The 25,268-nt window shown below is 45.0% G+C and overlaps 1 protein-coding gene across 3 annotated transcripts in view; it reads left to right on the top strand.

Moving 5' to 3' along the window:
* The first annotated feature begins 10,629 nt into the window (after positions 1 to 10,629).
* CWH43 (cell wall biogenesis 43 C-terminal homolog) overlaps positions 10,630 to 25,268 on the top strand; it is a 55,114-nt gene continuing 40,475 nt past the window's right edge. For all 3 annotated transcript variants that reach the window (XM_044224450.1, XM_044224448.1, XM_044224449.1), the window contains exons 1-6: positions 10,630 to 10,686; positions 12,493 to 12,684; positions 16,454 to 16,574; positions 17,174 to 17,328; positions 20,713 to 20,914; positions 22,023 to 22,111. In XM_044224450.1, coding sequence (XP_044080385.1) covers positions 10,644 to 10,686; positions 12,493 to 12,684; positions 16,454 to 16,574; positions 17,174 to 17,328; positions 20,713 to 20,914; positions 22,023 to 22,111 — 802 coding nt within the window. In that variant the 5' untranslated portion in view covers positions 10,630 to 10,643. The remainder of the gene's footprint in view (positions 10,687 to 12,492; positions 12,685 to 16,453; positions 16,575 to 17,173; positions 17,329 to 20,712; positions 20,915 to 22,022; positions 22,112 to 25,268) is intronic.

The raw sequence follows: 25,268 nt of genomic DNA, 5'->3' as shown, positions 1-25,268 counted from the left end.
GAAACTTTGTATCCTTCAACCATCATTCCCTAACCCCCCACATCCCAACTGTGTGCCCAATGAGAAAACTCTGTTGTGATGACAAGAAGCTACTTTGTTTGAATGTGAGCCGGTTAGAAGCTACTTTGTTTGAATATGAGCTGGTTAAGATTACTGTGTTTTCAAGTGACAGAAACCCGAACCAAACTGGCTTGGGCAAAGGGGAGGATTTATTTTCTAACACGATCCATGGATGCATTGAACAAGCAAACTATGGGAAGGGAAAACATGCAGCTGGATCTTAGAAACAAATGGAAAGAGGGACCTAAATGCTGTCAAGACTCTTCCTTCTCTTCCCTTCTTTTCATGTCATCATTTGTCCCACTGCAAACCACTTTCCTCCACGTGGTGGGAACGAGCAGCTTTACCATGCCTTCCATTGCCTGGCGTCATCCACCAAGGAGGCTAAAAAGCCATCAACATGGGCAAAGCTCCACTGGAACACAACAGGCCAACCTTCAAAAATCCTTATTGATATGTGGAGCAGGTTTGCTTCTGGGGGATATAATGACGCTGTACTTCAAACTGGGTATAATCTATTAAACAGAAGGGTGGTTTGGTGAGATCTCACATCTGGGTCACAAATTAAAGCTATGAAAGTAATAAAAATTAAGACGACTGTTTACCTCACACCATGTGTTTAATAATAGTTGTGAGGCAGAGATATAGGTACAATAAAATCTCTGCAAGCTACCATAAAAAGTAAGGTTAAAAACAAGCATAAAATAAGGAAAGAATGTCAGTGCAGTTGTACAACAGAGTTCATAGGAGAAGGGAGTGGAAGTAGTGTGCACCACTTTTAGGAAATGTCCTTCTCCCCTTTCCTCATTCTTGTTGGTTGGAATGAGGATATGGAGTGTGGCGCTAAAGCTCTTATTCTGAGTCACGAGGTGGAACCTTCCTGTTGAGGATGATGAGCAACAAGATAGCAAGAGCCTGGGATCCTGATGACTCTAGAGCCAACATATCAACCCAGGACAGTGGAAGCCAACAGTTATATGAGAGGGACAACACCTCAACTTGTTGACGTCACTGTTCCTTTGCGTCTGTATCGTATTTGGTCAAACCTTGAGATGAATGATTGCCATGACATGTTTTCTATTCTAATAATTTCTCGATCTCAATGGATGGTACTGGCAGGGTAGATAACAACATTTGCAGATAAAACCTTAAAAACCCACTTGCTTCCTAAGTACTCTATCTCAGGAAGCCGTTGAGTCAACTGATGAAGGGGAAGACATGAGATCCTGGAAACAGGGAGTCCGACACAGAAGAGGGGCAAAGCAGTTTCTCAAATGGCACTGATGTGAAGCTCCAGGATGAGAGGTCTGGGGCAAGTGTGAAGAGCAGCCTGTCCAGACTGGATCAGAAGAGTAGAGAGCACCACCAGGAGAGAGGATTCCAGAGGAAGAAGGGAACTGGTAGAAGGCCTCATGGGTTTGACGATCATGAGGTTTACAACTCGGGGGATAGTTTGGGAATGAATTGTGGTTATCACAGGTAAGTAAAGGAAAAAAAGGAAATTAATTGTAATCCTAAGAGGACACAGAAACTATCTGAGAAATAAAATAGAATTGCAGTGTTTTGTGTGATGCAGCAGTAAAATAATCCTGCTGATTTATGAAAGATTTGTGAAATAACGGTCACAACTACATTGCATAGAAGAAGGCAAGAAGTACGTGTGTATATGTGTGTGTAGGGAGAAGAGATTTAACCCCCCATGTCCTATAATAAAAAAATTAGTGATGTCTTCTTTTTTAAAATCAACATAGAAATATGGAAATAAATACCCCCCCCAAAAAAAAGCCAGCTAAGGGGGGGGGATGTCTGGATGTCTCAGTTGGTTGGGTGGCCAGCTCTTGGTTTCAAGTCAGATCGTGATCTCAGGGTCTTGGGATTGGACCATGCCAGCCCTGCATCAGGTTCCACGCTCGGGGGTACTCTGCTTGAGGATACTTTCTCTCTCTCTCTCTCTCTCCCCCCCTCTGCCCATCCTCCCACTCATGCATGAGCATACGCACTCCCTCTCCAAAATAAAGAGGGGGAGGGTCTTAAAAAAAAACAGCTAAGGAATTGAGACTGGTTGTCCCTGAGGAGGGGGGATCAAGAGCAGGGAGGGTTGTGCCAGGGGAAAGATGTTTTGTCACTATGATTCTTAAAACTATGTATTCTACTACTTCAAAAAGAATAAAGATGAGGGTCACCTGGGTGGCTCAGTGGGTTAAAGCCTCTGCCCTTGGCTCAGGTCATGGTCCCGGGGATCTGGGATCGAGCCCCATATCGGGCTCTCTGCTCAGCGGGGAGCCTGCTTCCTCCTCTCTCTCTCTCTCTGCCTGCCTCTCTGCCTACTTGTGATCTCTGTCTGTCAAATAAATAAATAAAATCGTAAAAAAAAAGAATAAAGATTGGGTTCATGAAATAAAATAAAATTATTTGACTATATAATCCCTAAACCATTGGGAGAGGTGGGATTGCACACAAGAATGTTAGGGAAAAATAAGAAGGGAAGACATTATCAGGGAGAAGGAGTCTGCAAAAGAAAACCCCAATTTAAACTGATTTATGAAGGGCCGCCTGAGGGGCTCCATTTGTCAAGTGTCTGCCTTCGCCTCCGTCATGACCTCAGGGTCCTGAGATCGAGCCCCACATTGGGCTTCCTACTCAGTGGGGAGTCTGCTTCTCCCACTCCCTCTGACCCTCCTCCCCACTCGTGCTCTCCCTCTCTCTGTCTCAAATAAATAAAATCTTAAAAAAAATGATTTATGTAGCTTTCTCTTTGTTATCTAGCAATAAGAAAAAATATATTCATTCTTTCACTCATTCATTCATCAACGAGTATCTATTGAGGTCCTAGGATACGTCATGGTTCTTACAAGGATGAACTTGGCATAGTGCCCAGCCCCAAGGAGTGTACCCTCTAACCTTGGTGCTCTTTACTCCCCTCACCACAAAGTACTTATAGCATTGTTCTTTTCCTCAGAGCCTACCTGGGGCCTTTTTCCATATGGTAACACATATCCTCCCAATGACTCCACAAAGGAGGCTTTCCAGATGAGGAACCTGATGCCCGGAAAGGGTAAAACACTTGCCCAATTGCATTGGAAAGCTGGAGTCAAGATTTGAACCTCAGAGAGCTTGAGGTAACAATGCCTCTCCTTCCATGACCTTCCCTGACATTCTTGGTGGGGGAGGGTGAGTGTAACAGCGGTTACACGCCAGGCATTGGGCTAAGTGCTTTGCATGCTTAAGCTCATTTGTTTTGACCTCTATCTAAGGAGAATATTTCCTCCTTTGGTGCTGAAAGGCCAGTCACTTGCTCCCGTGGGCTTCCTTGCAGTAGGAGCACTCGGTCTAATCTCCATCCCTCCGACTTTGATTCAGGCGCCGGTGAGGCAGTGCGGAAAAGACTGGAGTGCTTCTCTGGTTGGCAGGAAGGGGTGCCCCTCAGATCTCCCTCAAGAGATCCTGCTGTGAGGGGCATAGTTAACAGCCTCTTGCCTCCACTGCCTTCATTCATTTCATGCCTCTGCTCAAACCAGGCAGCTGCCCTCAGTGGAGGGGGAAAGGGGTGCCTGGGACCTAGCCTAGTCCTCTCCAGGGCAGGATCCTCCAACAGATTCCCATTCTGGCCAGCTGAGACTTTCGCAGAGGTCACCACAGTCTCTGGCTCTTTCCACCCTGTCTTCCTTCCTCCCCATCCTCTTTTTCACAACTATCAAACCTGCATCGCCTTCTGAAGGCTCTCTCTGCCCACTGCTGCTCCCTCCCCTTCTGTTTTTGTTTTTTTAAAGATTAAAAAAAAATTGTTCATTTGAGAAAGAGAGGGGGGGGGGAGCATGAGACGGGAGAGATCAGAGGGAGAAACAGACTCCCTGTCGAGCAGGGAGCCTGATGTGGGACTTGATTCTGGGACTCCAGGATCAGGACCTGAGCCAAAGGCAGTGGCTTAACCAACTGAGCCAACCAGGTGCCCTCCGCCTTTTCTTTTTCATGGGTATTCCCTCATAGATATCTTTCCTCTCTAATTCTGTCCTGGTGTCTTCTCCCCTAAGGACCTTCACAGACACACTCTCTCTGGAGGTACTGGCGGATATGGAAGCTGAAAAGGCAAGGTGGCGGGCACAGGAGAGTTGAGTTCCTAGCGTGGACAAGGACATGGCAGAGGAGCTAACAGTGGCAGCCAGTGCTCAGTGCAGCAGAGATTTTCTCCACAGATCAGGAATACAGCTTGGCTTTTGGTTTAACTGTGGGCTAGTCCACGCATGAGCTGGGATTTGAATACAGATTGGGTCCTCTCTGAAGCCCCACGCTTTAGAGTTGTAATATGGTCTCCATTTTTCCAGTTCAAAAAGAATGTAGTGATCTTCCTGGTAACCTTAGTTGAAGACTAAGAGTTACTTAGTAGAAGACTCTGGCAACTGAGGAGACGGGATCCCTGGCTGTACTGATTTCCCTAGAGAGCATTTATTGAGCAAATATCCATGAGGGGCAACAAAACAAAGTCCAGAGAACTAATTAGTTCAAGCATCATACTCACATTTTATAACCTGATTATTCCTCTTTGTCTCCTTCCTGTGCCTAGAAGGGCACAGAATGAGTGGTCAATGGCATCCCCTTTAATTTTTATACCCCCTTAACCTCTGGGGGGAAAGCTGGGTAGGGCCATATTGGTTAGGGCAATCCTAGTTCTATAACAAATACATTTCAGTGGCTTCATCACATTCACCAGTTCAAGGGCAGTGTTCCCAGTCAACAGGCTAGCTTCCCTCTTTGTAATGAGTCAAAGACCTTGGCTCTCTTCCTCTTGGTGGCTCAGTCTTTCCCTAGGGCCTCATCACAAGCAGAAGAAGAGAGAAGGAGAGAAGCAGCTCTAACCTCCTTACCTGGCAGTGACACGTCCCTTGATCACACTCCTTTGCTGAGAACCAGCCACCTAAGAACCCGCAAAGACACCAGGGAGCTGAGAAGGGCAGCGTCTGGCCGGGAGCTCCTCTCTAGTAACAGCTCTGCTTTCCAGCCAGCGCAGGACAGACAGGATGTTTGGGCAGACAGCTAACCTTCTCTGCCGCGGGGAGCTCCCATTTTGTTTCCACCCAAGGAAAGAAACTTAGCTGCCCAGAGTGGAGAGAGGCAGGCGAGGAGCACTCCTCTGATTCTCCGGAGCCACAAGCTGAAGCCTGCTGATCCGATCTCAAGCAAAATCCAGTGCCTTCAAGACTTTGGCTAAAACAAAGCCAGAGTTCATCTGTTTCTTGGAGAGAAGGTCATCACATTTTCATTTTGTTAGAGATGTGTAACCTCTCTCTTTTGAACGAACCGTATGGGGGGAAAAGTGTTCATGTTTTCTAGGTAGGGAGTCTGTTTATTGACTATTACCATAAACAAAGCAACCTACATATCCACCAAAAGGGGAATGGTTAAGTAAATGATATATAACCATGCTATGAAATAACAGAGAGCCATTAAAAGTCACATTTCAGAAGATTGTTGATGGCCACGAGAAAAAATTCTTAATGTATTGGGCAAAAAAGAAGCAAATAATCAAAATAATTAAATACCTACAAATCAATTACTAATTAAAATGAAAAGGACTAACAACTATAAATTCTCTCTCTCTGTGCCTACACACACACACACACACACACACACACACATATCAGATGTAATGAATTGTAATAGATTGCATTATTGTTCAAAACACTTCCTGCTTCTCTTGTATAGCTTTGCCCCACTGAGGTCTGCTTGACCACTCTGTTGGCTGAGGGTGATGTAGTCTTCGATGACACACGCAGGTAGAGGCTGCTTCAGCCCGAGTCCCAGATTCATGATGATGAAAAGCAGCTGCAACCAACCCACCATGGAGATGTGATGTGACTGAGGAATAAACATCCGGCATCACAAAACACAAACTCAGCTTATACTAAAGTGGCCCGGACATTTAAAAAAAAAATGGGCATAATTGAGAGCTTGAAGTGACACGAAGACGTTTCTTCTTATTTTGCCTTTTCAGAGGAAATCATTTCTCTTTTTTGTTAGACCAGAGGATCTTTGTTATTCCCTAAAACGTATTGTCTCCTTATAGAAGTGATTCTTGTCTTCTGGTAAAAATAGTCTCACTATGTTCTGACTGACCTTGATGTGTTCATGCTCCAAGAAATAGGGAAGGAAGAGAGAAAAGAAGCAGTGGGCAAAGCCATAATGAGCTTCATTCATTTCCATGTAAAATAAGAATGCAAATGGCATTTGGAGGTCAGAGAAGAGACACTGACAAAAATGAAAAGACTGTGGCCTTTGAAATTAGATTAAAACCAGGCAGATTGTAAATACAAAAATTGAGGTAGTGGCAGTGAATCATATGTAATGGGCATGTTCACAGAGGAGATCAAGCTGATGACGCTGATATCGTTTGTCTAGTAACTTATATTCTGTAGGAGATGAGTAAAAGTTACACAGTAACAATAGTTAAATAGCAATGAAATTAAATGGAGAGCAAGGTAATTAAAAGTTCATCTATTTGACTTAGAATATTTGGGAATAAATTTTTTTAAAAAAATTTTTTCCTTTTTATTTATTTGATAGAGAAATCACAAGTAGGCAGAGAGGCAGGCAGAGAGAGAGATAGGGAAGCAGGCTCCCCGCCGAGCAGAGAGCCCGATGCGGGGCTCGATCCCAGGACCCTGAGACCATGACCTGAGCCGAAGGCAGAGGCTTTAACCCACTGAGCCACCCAGGTGCCCCTTGGGAATGAAATTTAAAGCAACTTCCTAATTAGCCTGCTAGAGGAACAATAATTCAAGCTACACTGACAAGCTACATAGGAAGGAATCATGACAGATGTTCCCACAATGTGCCACAGAGGGATAACATGGTCAACCAGAAAAATTACTGCCAACACAACCGAAATACTATCACTCCTTTGTGGAAGGGGAGGGGAAAAAAAAATAACCTCTAATGAAATTTTCCCTGGCATACTGATGCCATTCTTCTCTCTATAGTTGGAAGGAAGTCAGAATGAATTAGGGAATGCCCAGAGAAGGCAATTAAAATGAGCTCAGAATGCAGAGGTTATTGACGTAACGGCCAAGCAAGGACTTAACCTACAATATGCTTAGCACAATGTCAAGTATTATGAAGAGATATACAAATAATAATGGAAGTTACCATTTACTAAATGCTGTAAATCCCATAGGTGACATGCTGAATGCCTTAGTACCTGATCTATTTAAACCTCAAAACAACTACGCATAAAGTAGGTGTTTATAGCAGAAACAGACAGCGGCTCACCCCAACTTGGTTTCTTTCCTTTCTGGGCTAGCAGCTACACTGCATTTTTCCAGACTCCCCTGAAGGTAGTTGTGATCAAATGGTTAAAGAGAAAAAAAAAAAACACTAAGACTAAAAACTGAGCTTTCAGGAAGAGAAAAGACAATGCATCCTCAATAGAAGCAAAGTTTGCCCTAGAACTTGGCGTTGAAAGGGACAAACTTTACAGAGCGCCTACATGGCACTCACAGCACTAAATACGATGCTTTTCATATGGGACCAAGAAAAATAAATGTATGTGGGAAATGACGAAGGAAAATGAAGGATCTGATGTTTCTATTCACTGAAGTCTGTCACATTTTGAAGGATGGCTGAGAGTAAATGATGAACAGAACCAAAACATTTTTACAAAATGTAACTAGAATGTATTGCATTTCTAAAAAAGATTTTATTTACTTACTTGACAAACAGAGATCACAAGTAGGCAGAAAGGCAAGCAGAGAGAGAGGGGGAAGCAGGCTCCCTGCTGAGCAGAGCTCAATGATGCGGGGCTCGATCCCAGCACCCTGGAATCATGACCTGAGCTGAAGGCAGAGGCTTTAACCCACTGAGCCACCCAGGCGCCCCTGTATTGCATTTTTAAAACTGTCCTCTTGACACACACCTATAATTCGCCCATTTACCATGTGTAATGTAATATTTTTAGTATATTCATAGTTGTACAACAATTGCCACAATTTAATTTTAGAACACTGCATTCCACCCCGCCTCCCTTTCTTTTGCCACTTGCCCGCCAGCCCTAAGCAATTAATACACTCTTGGTCACTATAAATTTGCCTATCTGGAAAGTTTCATTTAAATGGAATTGTATAATAGGTGATTTATGTTGTGATTGGTTTCTTTTGCTTAGAGTAATCTGTTCTTTTCTTTTCTTTCTTCCCTTCTTTTTTTTTTTTTTTTAAAGATTTTATTTATTCTTTGAGAGAGAGACACAGAGAGCACAGGCAGGGGGAGCGGCAGGCAGGGGGAGAAGCAGACTCTCCACTGAGCAGGGAGCCTGATGCAGGGCTGGATCCCAGGACCCTGAGATCATGACCTGAGCTGAATGAAGGCAGTTGCTTAACCATCTGAGCCAGCCAGGCGCCCCTAGCATTGTTTTCAAGCTTCATCCATGGTGTAGCATATATCAGACCTTCATTCCTTTTTGATTGCTGAATAATGTTCTAGTGTATGGCTATACCACTTCTTGTTTATCTATCCATCATTTGTTGCACATTTGGGTTGGTCCCACGTTCTATTATAAATATGGTTCTATGAACACTTGTGTACAAATTCTGCATGTTTTCATTTCCCTTGGGTATATATACTTATACTTAACCCAGGAATATTGTTTGATCATATAGCAACTTAATGTTTAATCATTTGAGGAGTGACCAGACTATTTTCCAAAGTAGCTGCACCGTTTTACATTCCAACCAGCAATGTAGAAGGGTTCTACTTTCTCCAAATCTTTGCCAACACTTGTAATTGTATGATTTTTTTTAAAATTATAACCATCTTAGTGAGTGTGAAGTCGTATCTCATTGTGCTTTTGATTTGCATTTCCCTAGTGAAATGATTTGAATATTCCTTGCCTGTGCTTATTGGTGCTTATTGGCTACTCCTATAGGTTCTGGGGGGGAAAGGTCTATCAGATCTCTTGTTCATTTTTAAATTGGGTCATTTGTTATTGTTGACTCATATTTTTTAATGCATATTCTGGACAGCTGCTCCTTACCAGACATACAATTTGAAAATACTGTCTAACAGTATGTGCTTTGTGGTATTTTGTTTGTTTGTTTGTTTTACCTTCTTGATAGTGTCCTTTAAAGCACAGAGCTTTTAATGTTAATGAGGCTCTCTTATGTCTTTTCTCACTTGGGCTTTGGGCTTCATTTCTAAGAATTCACTGCCCAACCAAAGACCCTGAAGACTTACTCCTATGTTTTCTTCTCGGAGTTTTATAGTTTTATGTCTTACAGTTAGGTCTTTGGTCTATTTAGAATAGTTTTTGCATACTGTGTGAGATAGGGGTCCTACTTTATTCTTTTTCAGAGGGCTATCCAATTGTTCTAGAACCATCTGTTGAAGACCATCCTTTAACCCCCAGGAAATTGTCTTGGCAAACTTGTTGAAAATCATCTGACCCCAAGAGTTTATTTCAGGACTCTTGGTTCTGCTTCACTGATCTATATGCTACCCTTGTGACAGAGTACTAGTAATTAACTAAGTGGTTAGGATCTCTTTGCTCAAAACTGCTACAGACTTACAACAACAATTGCTCATAAAAGATTCTTACACTTTTAGGCGACTCATCATTGTTTCCTTTCAGAACAAACTTTCCAAGAGTGATGAGTGATAAAGTCTTCGAAGGAACTAAAGCGAGTTAAAATAAACTGCTTTGAGAAGTTTCAAAAAAATTTCCCAAGACATTCTGGGGTGTGGTAATATTTGAGCGAGAAACAACCGGCTTAGTCCGCAGGCTCCATCGTTAATTAGACCTTCTCTGCCTCTCTCCTTAGGGATGGGCGCTCACAGGCGTTAATCATGACGTTGAGGAGGGCAGAGTTTCCGCGCCCATCAGTTGTCTTCTCTCCCCTGTGCAAGGGTTGCAGCGTCTCTAAAAGCCACAGAAAATGCTGGAGCCTCTAGAATTTTTGGACCACCCTTCTAGAGCGCAATTTGTTCACCAGGGGGCTGAGAGGGAGTAGCACGCTCTGGGGAGCCGCCCGCCTCCCGAGCGTCGCCCAGGCCTTAAGAACGCCGAGGGCCTGTCGGCACCTGTCGGCCCAGAGCGCGCGCGCGCGTCCTGCAGCTCCCCTCCCGTCCAGCCGTCCCCTTGTCAGCGCACATCCGTCGCCCTCGGTTTAAACCCGGCACCTCGGGACCGCCGCTGCGCCGGCTCCCGCCCTCCCGGGGGTCTGCAGCGCTCCCTCCCCGGGCTGCTCCGCGGCCGGACCGGGCGCCCTGGGTCTTGCCCGATGGCGGGGTCCGAGGACACCCCGCGAGCCTGCCGGGAGCCGTCGCGGGGCCGGGGGTTTGGGCGCCGGAGCGCGCAGGTGGCGCGGGCCCGGGCAGGCTGGGCTGGGTGTGGTGCGCGGAGGCGGACGCGCGGCGGCCCCACCCTCCCCCGGGCTCGGCTGGCCGCGCGGGCCGGTGCGGGGCGGCGGGGCTAGACGAGGGCGCGGGCGCGGGCGCGCGGACCCAGCTCCAGACCACGCGGCGGCGGGCGCGGGGCGCCGGGTGTGCGCGGGGGGCGGGCGCGTGCTGCTGCTGAGGAAGCGCGGCTCCACGTCGCGGCCATGCCCTGGCTGTGGCGCGAGATCCTCCTGGAGAGCCTGCTGGGTAAGCCGAGGCAGCCCCGGGCGCGCGGTCCGGGCGGCGCGCCCCCTACGCGCCCGGAGCCGCGGCGCTGGGACCCCCGGGGGCTGGGCTCTGGGAGGGGGGAGCGCGCCCCGCGCCCCAAATAGAGACGTCCCCTGGGAACTCTTGCCACCAAAGTAAAAGAGTAAATAAATAAATAAATAAATAAGACAAGACCCAGACTGCGGCTGGGAAGCCGAGGAGGATTCCGCGGGGAGACGGTGCTTCCGAGCTCCCACGCCACTCTGGGATCGCGCCCAGTTCCCCACGTGGAGGCCTTGAACCGGCGCTGCTGGTACAGCTCCCGTCTCCCCATCCAAACCTTTAATTTAAGTGAATAAACTTCAGTACTGGATCTTAACTTTCTGCAGGAAAGGGGCCCCCCGTGTCCCCAGGCGGCGTGAGGTGAGCACAGCTCACGGCTGGGCATCGAACTCGAGTCCCCTGGTGCGCGCTTAGCAGCTTTGCAAAAAGTCCCGAGAACAATTATTGGTGTAATTCTGTCCGACCTGTATGATTAAAATCAGAATTCCCAGCCGAACGTTGGGGAGAATGCTATAATCTCGCTGTTTACTATGAAACATTCCTTTGGCTTAGGAGGGGCACCTGCCTAAAAACTTGATTTTCTGGGAGCTGCTAATAATTCAGAAGCCTCCCCCTTTTCCCTGGCTCCGAATGTATCTTAATATAGCGATGTGAAATGAATTACTTGGAGTAAGTACCTAGGGTGCTAGGTACTCTTAGTACTTGATCTCGGGTAATCCTCGCGACCCTGTGAGGTGGCTGACAGAGCTATTTTGCTGATGAAAAAAGGAAGGCTGGGACGTTCGTGGGGAGAAAGTTAACCACTCCGGTTGCCTTTGGAACCAGACTGCCCGGGTTTAGGTTCACTCTGCCATGTGCTACCGTTTTGATCTTGGCGATTACTTTCTGAATCTCAGACATTTTTGTTATTTTTACATTTGTAAGACGGGAGTAAAAGGGGTCCATTTCATAGGACAGGAGTTGGATGAGGACCTAAAGAGATGATCTCTGGAAATACTTAGCACAGACGCTGGCACATGGGAAGGGCCCATTAGTTAATTATCATTACGGTAGAAGATTATGCAGTCAGTAGTGGGCAGAGGTGAGCCTGAGTCAGATCTAGATATTTCACTTACCCTGCACTTTCTCCTAAGGTTAGGTTTAAAAAAGTCTACTTACAAGAATATGTTGCCTAACTAACCTGCCTTTGGGCGCACTCTGGAGTGGGAGGAAAGGAGGAGGTCATGCTGCTTGTCCTTCCTTTTCTTTTGTTTGCTTTCCCCCCCCTCATAATCTCTACACCCAACATGGGGCTTGAAACCACCCCCAGAGATGGAGTGGCATGCTCCTCCAACTGAACCATCCAGGCACCCCTGTCTGTTCCTCTGCTTGATTTTCACGATATTGCTTTTTATAGAAGGGTTGACTTAGGTAAAGACATTTTTTCAGCTAGGGTTCTGACAGAACATCCAGTTCAACCCAGATGGTCCAGATGAAGAGGTTTTAAGAAAGGGATGAGCTCTGGGAGTGTGAACAAGGTTAAAGGGGGAAATAAGGGGTGTCACGGGACATTCTCTTTCTGATGGGGGAAGGGGAGGATTTCTGTAGTGGAACCAGGTTAAGGTCAGAATTGTGAGGAAGGGTGGGTCGGCCAGAGCAGTTATGGTGGAGGAGGTAGAGGGGCAGGGCTACTGTGGGAAGCAAGGATGCCTTTGCACTTGTCCTTTAAAACATGTGTTTGTTTGTTTGTTTGTTTGCCCCTAGGATATGTTTCTTGGTCTCTCTGCCATGGCTTGGGACCGATGATCTATTACTTTCCCCTGCAAACTCTGGAACTCACTGGGCTTGAAGGTTTTGGCATAGCGTTTCTTTCTCCAGTATTCCTAATATTTCCTCCTTTCTGGAAATTGGTTAACAAGAAGTGGATGCTAATCCTGTTGCGGATCATTACTGTGGGTAAGATTTAAAAGTGCTTCTTTAAGATTTTTGTTGTTATTGTTGTTGATGTCAAAAATCAAGTGAAAATATGTAGACTGTTCTTTGAATGCTAAATAATTAAATGAAACAAGATTCCTCTTTCTCTTACTACCACCTTAAAGAGTTTTAGTGGAATTGGAATGCTAGACCAAGAGTCCATGCCTCTTATATTTCTAATTTTTTCTGTCAGATTGGAAAAGCCTAAAAATCACTGAAATGAAGAGGGAGAACACTTCAGCTCTTGAAAATTTTGTGTTCTTTCTCCAACTACAACACAAAACTCAGAAACCATAACACATTGTTGAATGCTCCTGCGTGAAAATGGGAAAATTATGCATGATGAACACTGTAGTAAGTAAAGTCAAACAACAATTTAGGAAAGATATGTGCAATTCATTTAGTCAAGGGCTAATTTCACTAACATATAGAGTTTTTACAAATCAACAACAAAAAGGACTAGCAACTCAATATATAACAAAGAATATGAACAGTTTACTGAAAAGGAAATGTAATTGGTTCTTTAAAAATACTAAAACGTGTGGCATATGAAACACACACTCACATACATATGTATTTGTATGTAGTTGCACATACTGGATTGTCAAAGAGGAAAGATTGTCAAAGAGGAATACAATATTGTAAGGATGGGAAAGTAGGCACTTAGACATTGCTGGTGGGAATATAAATTGGCACAAGTTCTGCAGAGTTAATTTAGCAGCATTTAGCAGAATTACAAATATATATGTATATACATACACACACATACGTATATGTATGTATATGTATGTGCGTGTGTATATATATATATGTGTGTGTGTGTATGTATGTGTGTATATATATGTATTCTTTTGCCCAGCAATTCCAATGCTCGAAATATATCCTGCAGATACACTCACATGTATCTTAAAATCATAAAAATACAAGATTATTTGATCATTGCAGAAATATTTACAATCACAAGATTAGAAATAACCTAAACGTCATCAAATAGGATAGGTTAAGTAAATTATGGTTTTGAAACTTGGAATACTATAGAATACTGTATATCTGTGTAAAAGAAGAGAACACCATTTTTGTAAGGAAATGGGATGTTCTTTATAATATATTAAGTGGGGAGAAAAAGGAAGCACTAAACTGTGCAGAGTACTAACATCTGTGTAAGAAAGTTGAGATGGAAATATATTTAGTATCTAATTGAACGTGCATTAAGAAGCTCTAGAAAGATTTTTTTTAAAAGCTGATAGCATGTTAGTTGTTTGAATATGGTATCTAGCTAGACATAGGCAATATATACCTTTTGTATCTTCAGAATTCTGAATATGAGTACGTTACAGTGCCAAAAATTAGCAATGAAAAATTGTGAGCTTTTTTAGCAATTATAAATTTTAAAGATTATTTATTTATTTGAGAGAAAGAAAGTACAAGTGGAGGGGGAGGGGTAGAGGGAGAAGCAGACTCCCTGCTGAGCAGGGAGCCTGCTGTGGGGTTTGATCCCATGATCCTGAGATCATGACCTGAGCTGAAAGCAGAAGGCTAACCAACTGAGCTACCCACGTGCCTCCCATTTTTTTCCTTAAAAAAATTTTTAAAAATTTATTTATTTGATAGAAAGCCAGGCACACCGCATACGTGGAGGGGGAGGGGCAGAGGAAGAGGGAGAAGCAGAACAATGAAAAATTTTGAATGTACGCTTACTATCACAAAGACTTGAGAGTATTCATATTAAGGGATGTTGAGAGTCCTTGAAGTACTGGTAGTTAAAATGAAAGAAGAAAGGGCGCCTGGGTGGCTCAGTGGGTTAAGCCGCTGCCTTCGGCTCAGGTCACGATCTCAGGGCCCTGGGATTGAGCCCCGCATCGGGCTCTCTGCTCAGCAGGGAACTTGCTTACCCCTCTCTCTCTCTGCCTCTCTGCCTACTTGTGGTCTCTGTCTGTCAAATAAATAAATAAAATCTTAAAAAAAAAATGAAAGGAGGAGTAGTCATGGAAGAGAAGGTTTAGAAAACAAAAACAGCAGACTCCAGTCTGCTTGGCTCTGTGGCTGAGAATTCTGGGTGTCTTGCTTCTCTGTTATGATGCAGTTGGTTTCTCTGACTTTTCCAAGTGGCATTTGTGCATGAACTGTGCTGTATATTCCTTTTCTCCGGAAACAATCATTTGACTCTTTTTTTCAGAAACAGTGGCAGGAATTACTAGGGAATTGCCTCTGCTTTTCTGTGGGCCAGTCGCTGAAGAAAGCAGAACAAGGTTAAGTGCAGTGAGTTTCTATGGGTCCCTACGGGGCTGCAGATCTCTGGCTTTTCAGGATCCCAGGCTCAGAAAGAACAGTGGGAAAGAACACTGAAAAATTCACCCTTTATGAAGATGGTGTCCATAGAAATGGAAGGACCTGTCAACTGACTGTGCAAATTTCAGCTCCAGAAATAATAGAAATGAAATGTTCTACCCCAGATGGAGTGTCTAGTAACTGAGTTAAACTGCCTGGGGCTGGCAGTCTCTTTTCATGAGTTACTGTGTTGCAAGTTTCATTTTCTCATCACAATCCTCCGTTGGCTTTCTGGGCACGGCCTCCTCAGTGGGCCTTCCTCCGTTGCCTTTGCTCAGTGCTGCCTCTGGCAGCTTCACCTGCAAAGCCTACCGACTGAGAGTGACGGGGGTCGTTTTTTATTATTTGAGTCCACTTCTGGCCCAGTAACTTCTGGTCGCTGTGAGGGATGTGATATTACTAAGCTTGTAGTAGGTATGGTGTCTGGGCTGCTTTTCCTCTATGAAGACCCATCACCTTGAATAGAACTCGAATTAAATTTGAGAAAACGGAGGAGGTAGGAGAGTGATGTAGAGTTGAGGGTAAAGAGACCGGTGCGGCTAGATCCTCTTCTGAGTTGCCCCTGAGCTTTGCCGAGGCTGAACAGAGGCTGCTGTAAGCCACGGTTTACTTTAAAACTCCCTTCAGATGCTTCTTAAGGAAATGAAACAACTTTGTTTTTAAAGAGTCCCAAAGTATCTTTGTATAACTACAGAGAAGATCTGGGTGGTACATGCTATCACCTCTGATGCCTCCGATATTTTAAATGAATTATTATGTACGTAACTATTAAGCTAGTTCATGCTCACACATGTTTATGGCAACATTATTCTTAGTAGCCAAAGAATGGAAACAACGCAAATGCCCATCTCGGAAGAATGGATGAACAAAATGCAGTATATCCATGCTGTGGAATATTATTCAGCCGTGAAAAGGAACAAAGCACTGATACACGCTACAGTATCGATAAGCTTTGAAAACCTTATGCTCTGGGAAAGAAGCCCTCCACAGAAGGCTACGCGTTATATGATTCCATTATCTGAAATGGAATCTGAAATGCTCAGAGTGGGAAAAATCCAGACAGACAGGAAGTAGATTAATGATTGCCAGGGGCTGGGACGGTAGGAAGGACGAGGAAGGAGGGACTGCTAATGGGTATAGATTTCTTTTTGGGGGTGGTGACAATGTTCTGGAATTAGCGGTCATAGTTGCACAGCTTCGTGAATACATTAGAAACCACTGAATTGTCCACTTTAGCATAGTGGATTTTATGTTACGAATGACACTGCAAAGATTTTTTAAAAGATGTATACACACAAACATTTATTAACTTGATCTTCCCGAGTATAAAGATGGTGCCAGACACAGCAGTTACCAAGTGCAGATCATGGAGTTCCAACGCGCATTTGCCAGAAAGGTTGAGCTCCCCTTCCTTTGTCTGTAGGCAGCATCGCCTCCTTCCAGGCTCCAAATGCCAGGGTTCGGCTGGTGGTCCTTGCACTTGGCGTGTCTTCCTCGCTGATCGTCCATGCTGTGACATGGTGGACAGGAAGTGGCTTGCAAAGGTATGGCATCTTCTATCTATGGACAGAGGTTCGTCTCTTATGCCTGTAGACACACAGGTGTGGTCACTTACCAAGTGGGAGGTTGGGAGCAGAAGACCCAAGTAATAGTATTTACTTTGCATATGGCTTGTAGAAGTCTCTCTCTTTCTCTCTTTTTTTCTTCCTTTTTCACAAAATCAGAATGGGAATGCTGGGCGCCTGGGTGGCTCAGTGGGTTAGGCCTCTGCCTTCGGCTCGGGTCGTGATCTCAGGGTCCTGGGATCGAGTCCCATGTCGGGCTCTCTGCTGGGCAGGGAGCCTGCTTCCTCTTCTGTCTCTCTGCCTGCCTCTCTGCCTACTTGTGATCTGTCTGTCAAATAAATAAATAAAATCTTTAAAAAAAAAAAAAAAGAATGGGAATGCTTGCTGTCAGTCTCCATCCTGTTTTGAGAATTAAGGAATTATAACAAGCTGCCTATAAAGACCCAAGAGCATGTTCCTTACTGCAAATTACCAACTGGACTATTTCATATACTCATGCTCTGAATTATGACGTTTGCTACGAACACAGTACACTGAAAACACAGAAAAAGTTGTTAAATATATTTTTCTATCTACAGGTACCTCAGAATCTGGGGATTCATTTTAGGACAGATTCTTCTTCTTGTTCTCCGCATCTGGTACACTTCACTAAACCCAATCTGGAGTTATCAGATGTCCAACAGAGTGATACTGACATTAAGTACCATAGCCACACTTGACCGCATTTACACAGGTCAGTATACGTTCAGTTTTTTTTTTTTTTTAAAGGAATTTGCTCTCTTACATAGTTTACTTTTCTTATCTGAATGCAGCCCATCTTGAAAAGATAAAGTCTTTCTGCACTAGATCTCCATTTCAATGTTCTCTCCCTCTGAAATAGTAACCGGTGGGGCCAGTGGGGTGTTACCTAAGCAGAAGGCACCTTTTCCTTGCCAGAACAGAGAGTGACAATTTCTGGCTCTTATCAGTGTGGAGGGGGAGGGTAAACCAGGCCTCAGACTCCCAGCTGGCTTTTAGCTCTTTCTCCCTTTACTCCCTAGACAGGGCTTTCCGGGCTGAGACCCTTCATCTCTCCTCTTCCAGACTGACCCCAGGATATCTCTAACACTATGAGAATTTGGGTTTTTTTTTTGTTTTTTGTTTTTGTTTTTGTTTTTGTTTTGTTTTGAATAGATTTTTTAGTTTTATTGAAATCTTACATGAACAAGAAATTGGAAATACAATCACATCAAAGAACAAATTGTCACGGCTTTGACGTTTAAGCCAAACAAATTTTGTAGGGCAGATTTCAAAAAGGTGTGAAGTTATAACAATTTAAAAACACAGTTAACCTACTTCTAGGAATGCAAAACATACAATCATAGGTTATTTTCAATACAAGAAAACTTAAATTTGTTTGCTTTAATTTCTTAAAACTACTAAGACAAAGCACTAGCTTGGATTTTTATTTACAGCATACTCCATACTCCTATGTAATCTATCCCAAATCCAAAAAAATGAAACTGTCCAAAACCAAAGGTTCTGCAAAATCATGATTTAACAGTGTGCTCAGCTTGTTTTTGAAGCTAAAATGAAGCCTGAAACGATAAAAGCATTGTAACCCCCAGAATAAGGGAACTCTGCAAGCCCAATAATGTCCAAGAGCATTTATGAAAAGAGGAAAAAAAATAAAAAGACTTGAGTATATACACAATAGTGATTTCTTCAGCCCAATACAAATGGCAGCAAACTGCTACTTAAAGATGAAACAGTTAAGCCAATTTTTTTTTGAAGAATGTAGATCTAGAGCCAATCGGATCTTGCCAATATCATTTTCAAGCCCTCACTTGTCTATTTCCACTGTTGCCCATAAGTATCCTGATAAAATTCCTGGTTGTCATTATTGTAACCATAGTTACCAGAATAGGAGAATTTGGTTTTGAGCAAGGGTTGGGAGAACTCCCTGGGTTTTTTGTATTTTGTGTCTTTTTTTTTTTTTTTCCCCCTGGGAGTCTGAAGATACATATGTATTTTCAGATTGATTGATTTGAGAGAGAGAGAGAGTGAGCAAACGAGCAGGGGGAGGGGCAGACAAGAGGGAGGGGGAGAGGGAGATGAACAGAGTCCCTGTTGAGCAGGAAGCCCAACATGGAGCTCGATCCCAGGATCCAGAGATCACGATCTGAGCCAAAATTGAGAGCCAGGCATCCCGGGAGTCTGAAGATCTTTAAGCTCCAAGTCTGACGTTTGAAAACAAAAAGAAATCTTGCTTCTTTACATGGCCTTTCAAATCACTTGTCTCTCTCTGGCACTGACTTTCTCAGACATACCCGGAGCCGACTTGGATGTTTGCGACACATGCTAACTTGGGATCCGCCTCAAAAGAAGGGAGAAGTGTTACTAGATTCTGGTTAACCTTCCCCGGGGCTTTTTGTGTCGGTCTCAGTGAGTCACTGTTCTTTTGTCAATACAAGGAGAAATCTCACAGATTAATGGAAGTTTAGAGGGTTTTGGCTCACCACGAACAAAGTGCTAGTATAATCCCTCTTTGGTCCCAGTTTGGGCATGAAACCAGGGGGGGCATCAGGCAAGCAAATTGGTCAAGTGACATTAATATTAAAACGTTTAGAATGTGGTCTGGCGCCCTAATGCAAGCTTTACGTTTTATAAAACACTAACATCTAAAGGTGGCAGCTCCGGCAGCAGATTTCACAGGTACAGCCTGATAAGGATCTGAACGTCTGGGTATCGCTTACATTTCCTGACTTGAGTTTTCTTCTTTACTGCCTGTGGTACATTTATGTGACCCAGTTGTTGGTTTCTTCCTACTCGTGCCCCGGGCCTCGTTTACAAAACTCCAAACTCCTCACCTCTTCTCCCCCAGGATCAGCTCAGACCAGGCATTTTTGTAGTTTTATCGAAGATTTGCTGGGTCCCCGGGGAGGGGTCCCGCACCAAAGGACACCGCGGTGACAGACTTAGCAAATTGAGTTTAAGTCTCTCCTTTCCTAAAGACTGCTTAGTCTCCAGGTCCTGGCCTCCTGGGTCTTCACCGCCCTCCCCATCATCCCTGTGGCTCCCTGCTCTGCTCTCCTTCCTCTGACTCTTTCCTTAGTAGAAGGGCTTGTCTCCTCCTTGTGAAATCCAGCTGCCAGCCCCACAGACAGACCCTGAGGCTTTCTTCTACTATGCTGAGAGCTTCACGGAATCATGAAGCATCTGCCCAACAGGCCGTCCATTCCCGCAAAGAAATTCTTCTGCGGCATTTTGTCCAGGTCTTCCGTTTTTGTACGCGAAGTCATTGGTGCGATGAAATGAGACCTCTTGGTCAGAGTCCCATGAAGTCTGGTGCAGTTAGGCACAGAGGCCCAGGAACCAGTCTGCCTAAGCTCTCTTTACCAGCAGTATGAGCTCAGACAAGTGGCTTATTCTTTCTGGGCCTCAGTTTTCTAATCTGTAAAATGGGACTAGTAATGCAATTTACCTCAGGCTGGAATGAGTTCGTATTAAAGGCTGGGAACAGGTACTGCTTAGTCAGCAAACTGGTGATCCTCTGGTTGCACAGCGGATTAGATGAGAGCCCTGTTCTGTGGGGGGACATGGCCTGGTATTCCCTGAACATACCAGTCCCTTTTTCTCTTCATATTTTGGCTCATAACTGTTAACTTCACAGTAAATAACTTGTTGCATTTCTTTCCTTTTTTTTTTTTTAAAGATTTATTTGTCTGAGAGAGAGAGAGAGTGAGCACGGGTGGTGGGAAAAGGCAGAGGGAGAGGGAGAAGCAGCCTCCCCACTAAGCAGGGAGTCTGACATGGGGCTTGATTCCAGGTCTCTGGGATCATGACCTGAGCCGAAGGCAGACACTTAACGGACTGAGTCACCCAGGCCTCCCTCCCCCCCACCCCCCGACCTTGGGCTCTCGAAACCATTCCCGATCTAGCCTGCCTGAAATCATCTCTCCCACCAACTAGCTTCTCAGCATGGTCTGCTTTGTATTGTAGTTTCATGTCTCACCCTCCCTTCTGAAATAAGCTCCTTGAAGCCAGGTACCATTTCTTAACTCGCTAAAAGACTGTGAAAGGCGGAGGGTAAATTTACATGTAACTGACTCCCCCACCCCTTTTTTTAAAATCCTAGATGGCGACTGCTGGAAACCAGAGGGAAAAAAGCCTGGAGAGGCAGCCAAGGGCGTGGCCTCCCGGCCTGCCTGGTGGTTGGCAGGGGCTGCCTTTGGTAGTCTCGTGTTCCTCACCCACTGGATTTTTGGAGAGGTCTCGCTTGTTTCCAGATGGGCAGTGAGCGGACACCCCCACCCAGGGCCAGATCCTAACCCGTTTGGGTGAGTCTCGGTTTGGCAGCGATCAAGAAATTGGCTATTATAGTTGAAGGAGGAAATACTTCTTCTGTGGAGCTGCTAGATCTGTGCCAGCCAGGTGATCACATCCCACTCTCCCGACCCAGCAGAAACACTGCCTGACATTACTGCCCACTGCGGGGAAGGAGCCAGAAGGGTGTTTGCCCTGTGCGGAATGATTGCTAGAAAGCAGAGGATGGAGGGCTGAGGGGTGTGCACGGCTGGGTAAGAGGTTCTGGAAGCTCTTGCTTGGGGACTCTGAGGAATCCCTGCATGGAGGAGCATATCAGGGGCAGGGGAGGTATGGCATTCCCCGCCTGTCTCTTCCACACCCCTCATTTGGCATTTGGTGGGATGAGACCACAGTGCCCTGATGAGAGAGAGCAGGCTGGCAGTCTGGGCACTGATCTGTGTTCTCTGGGAAGGGAGGAAGCCCAGGGGGATCTCTGCATCCTCTGGTTCCTGCTTCAACCATGGGGCACCTGGGGAGGCCACGGATCTTGATTTAAAGTGTTGGTTCATGTACTTGGTCCTCATTGATCCTTTCTCTAATCTTTGGCATACCTGTTTTCTCCTGGGTTCAGGCCCAGCCTTTCACGTAAAAAGATTGGAGGATCCTTTAAAGCATCAGCCTCAGATAATTGTTTGGGCTCGGGTCTCGGTCTCAGGGTCCTGGGTTCAAAAGTCTGCAGCGGGCTCTGAGCTCAGCACGGGGTCTGCGGGGCCCTCTCCCTCCTCCGCGTTCTTCCCCGTCTCATGCTGCTCTCTCTATGAAATAAATACACGAAATCTTTAAAAATACCATAAAATGTCACATGGCCAATTTGGACTCGAATTTAACAGTCTGAGAAGACCCAGTTGACCATGAAAGATCAAAGATACCATTTATCTCAAGTCTGGGCGCTATTACTTCTGTGTTCCAAATGGATCTTATATTGGTTTTCACTGGGCTCTCAGGACCTCAGTGATTTTTTTTCACCCTCATATTGTCTCTCGGATGTACCTAGAGGCCGGAGGTGTATTTCCCTTTTATATTTGGGACAATGAAATATTCACGAAGGCAGGTGTCCCCTAACATGTCCTTTTCTTACAGAGGCGCGGTTCTGCTGGGCTTGGCGAGTGGACTGACGCTCTCAGCGTGTCCGTGGTTTCCCAGCGCCGGGTTAATCTGGTGGGCCACAGGTACGTGGAGTTTGCCTGTAGATGTGTCAGGCATTTCGCTCTGGCTGATGATTCCGTGCAGGCGTGTGTGCCCGGAGTGGAAGCCGATGGCCAAGGCGGCCATACCATTCTGTGCTGTTGCCAAGCGGGGCTGCGGTCACCAGCTACTGCCCCTGTGACCCACATGTCACCACGGGGCCCAGTGCCTGCTGGCCGCAGGTTCCTGCTTCCGCCTACTTCGTTGCCTCTGTCCTCCTGTAGCTCCCTACTGCTACCTGACGACGCCTCCATACCCTCCCCCATCTCCCGAACAAGCCACGGGTGTTGGCAACAGCATTCCCACGGGGCTGAGGAGATGGTGCTCAGATGTCACCCCGCTGCCAGCTCTCTTGTCCTCTCCAAGGGTCCCTGCTTCTCTGGTTTTTAGGAATGCCCTCCTTAGCTCTCAGCCCTCTCGGGGTCCACGTTTGCTCATTCGAAGGCTGGGACCCTCCCCTCCCCATCACCCCCAGTAGGATTACAGAATACTGATGGAGACCAGCCTATCTGAGGAGCAACTACTTAATTTTTATGATTCTATTTTATTTCTGTGACTGAATCATGCCACCCTCTCCCTTCCTGTTAAAAGGCAGAAGCAGTTAGAATCAGCTTTAGTGTTGAATAAACAGCTCCCCACTCCGTGACAGAGAAACCAGCATCTCTGGTTTCTGTGACGAGAGCGGCCCCCATATGTGTTCATTATCCAGGCGATCCCGAGTGTTCCCGGATGCCGTGGTGGGTTCGAGACTGTGTAGTGGTGACAGAAGATGCGGGTCGGCTGGCCTTTCCTCACACCCCGAGGGCCATCACGCTCGCATGGAGACATACGTGGAGTCCACACAGATGGCTCCATTCCCGAGCTTAGCTGGGTCCCCATCCTCCTGGAGCTGTAGGAGCAAAGCCTGGCAGGCAGGTTGAGCTGTTTCTACTTGCAGGAAATGCGTATTTTCTGGTATAGACATTCTACATGGGGTCTGTGGACGGGTGTAGGAGTAGAACACAGAAGTCGCTTCCTTCTCATCAGAGAGATGCCTCATAATATTCCTCAAGAAAAAGGCTGGAGACTTTCGTAACTGCTGAGTCTGCAGGGAGCATGTACAGCCTCTTCGTCTACATGCCATGGTGGAAAGGGACGCGAGGCCCACTGGAAGTTTCTTCAGCACGGATCTCGTGCCTTTTTCCATGGGATATAAGCAACATGCTTCCTGGGCAGGGAATTGGAAGTTTCACTTAAAACATGGGAGAACGGAGGTCCCCAGAAATATATAAACTGTTCATTAAAGGACAGAAAAATCGTGAACCTCTAGTGATATGCTGATACTTATATCCCCAGAGAAGTAGAGTCAGACCTACTCTAGTTTTGCTGTCTCTCTGAAGTATTAAATGATAGTTTAAAAAGACCTCAGGGGCAAGCAGATTTGAGGCTTCTAAGGGGCTCTTTGCAGTAAAGAGGAAAGCGGGGCCACAATTCATGGGCTTCAGCTCTGCCTCTGCTCACCTGAAATAAGTTGGAGCTCACACAATTATCTAGAATGGTGCCCCCTTTTCACTGTGACCCACCTCTGGAAACTGTCTCATAAAGCAGACTATAGAAAAATAAATCTTATTTTTTTCATTGTACAGTTAAAATTTGCAATCCAGTGGGACTCAGCATGAAATAAATGACGGCAGTGACCAATAGAATTTTATAAATGCAAAGATACAGGAGCTTTAAATCTTGGTGGCAAATAAATTATTAAAATCAAAATTTAAAAATAGAAATTAAAAATAAAAGCAGTGACAGTCAAGGGAATTTGAAAAGATGTTTTCTTCCCCTCCAGATAATTCTTTGTGGTAAGACAGAAACAAAAGTCATTAGAATGTCTTTCGTTTAGGATATCAACTCAGGATTCATTCCTAGAAACAAAAAACAAAAAACAAAACAGCCCTCATAATCTGGTAAACAGGAAAAATTCGCTCACACTAATCATCAGAGAAGCGAAACTCACAATGTGATACTGTTTTCATCATTAATTTGGTAAAGATTTTTGGAAAGAGATAATTTTGGCAGTGTTCACAAGACGAGACTTTTGGCAAGGTTTCTGGAGGAAAGAAGATTGCTAGAGCCTCTCATAAGCATTTGACTATAAATAATGACTCTTTAAAATGCTTTCATCTCTTGACATGGTACCTGTACTTTTAGTCTCTTTTTAAAAGAGTATTTTAAGGAGATGATAAAAAATGGAGTAAGAGATTAGTTGACAAAAAAAGATGTTCCTCACAGTGTTGGAAGCTTCGTAAATGGCCAACAGTAGGAAAATGGTGTCGTATCCTGTGGGGTATTTGCCCAGAGTATAGTATATATACAGTATATATACACAAAAATGTTTTAAAAAAATGTTATGAGAAAATGTAAAATATCATCCTCAACATGTGGTATGATTCCATTAACATAAAAATACTTTTATATATACATAGAACAAGACAAGGGAAAAATACATAGGAGCATTGGCTGTGATCGGCTTGGTCTTAAGGCAATCCTTAACTGCTTTAAAGTTCTGTATTCTAAAAAAATTTTTTACAGTATATAGTCGTTACATTTGTTGATTTCAAAATAAAATGATTTTTTGCTTACTAAAATAACCATTGTCAGATCTAAGTATTACAAGGTCTTGCTGTGGAGTTAACTTCTGTGGGTTGGAGAGGGCTCTGGGATCTGGTTCTCGCGTTCATCGGGGTGATGTTCTTTTTGAAGTGGGGGCGGGGAGGGAAAGGCAGTCCTACGGCATCGACGGCTGTGTTACAAGTGGGACTCTAGGATGGATGAGCACCGGGTGGGGGTTGGGGGGGCGTGTCCTGGCGGGAGCCACTTCCTGCTCCCCACTCCTTTTCTGGAGTTTTGGCCCCAGCAGTGACTGGGACATTGTGCTAGAGACATCCTGGCGGGATGGGTCACGGTTATACACCGACTGAACCGTCTGTAGAATGTCACATTCGACGGAAAGGTGTTACCCTGAGGGATCCCCAGTGGGGTACGGTAAGACCTGCGGTCTCGGAACTGATCTCACGGGAACTGGGAGAAATGTTATGCGGTCACGTCGGGCTCAGCAAACTAGTAGACATTTATGAATTACCTGCAGCTGATGATTACCAGCAGACG

The sequence above is a fragment of the Neovison vison genome, chromosome 11 (assembly GCF_020171115.1).
Source record: "Neovison vison isolate M4711 chromosome 11, ASM_NN_V1, whole genome shotgun sequence".
Lineage (NCBI taxonomy): Eukaryota > Metazoa > Chordata > Mammalia > Carnivora > Mustelidae > Neogale > Neogale vison.
Note: the sequence above shows the minus strand (reverse complement) of the source record. Positions and strands in the feature narration are given on the sequence as shown.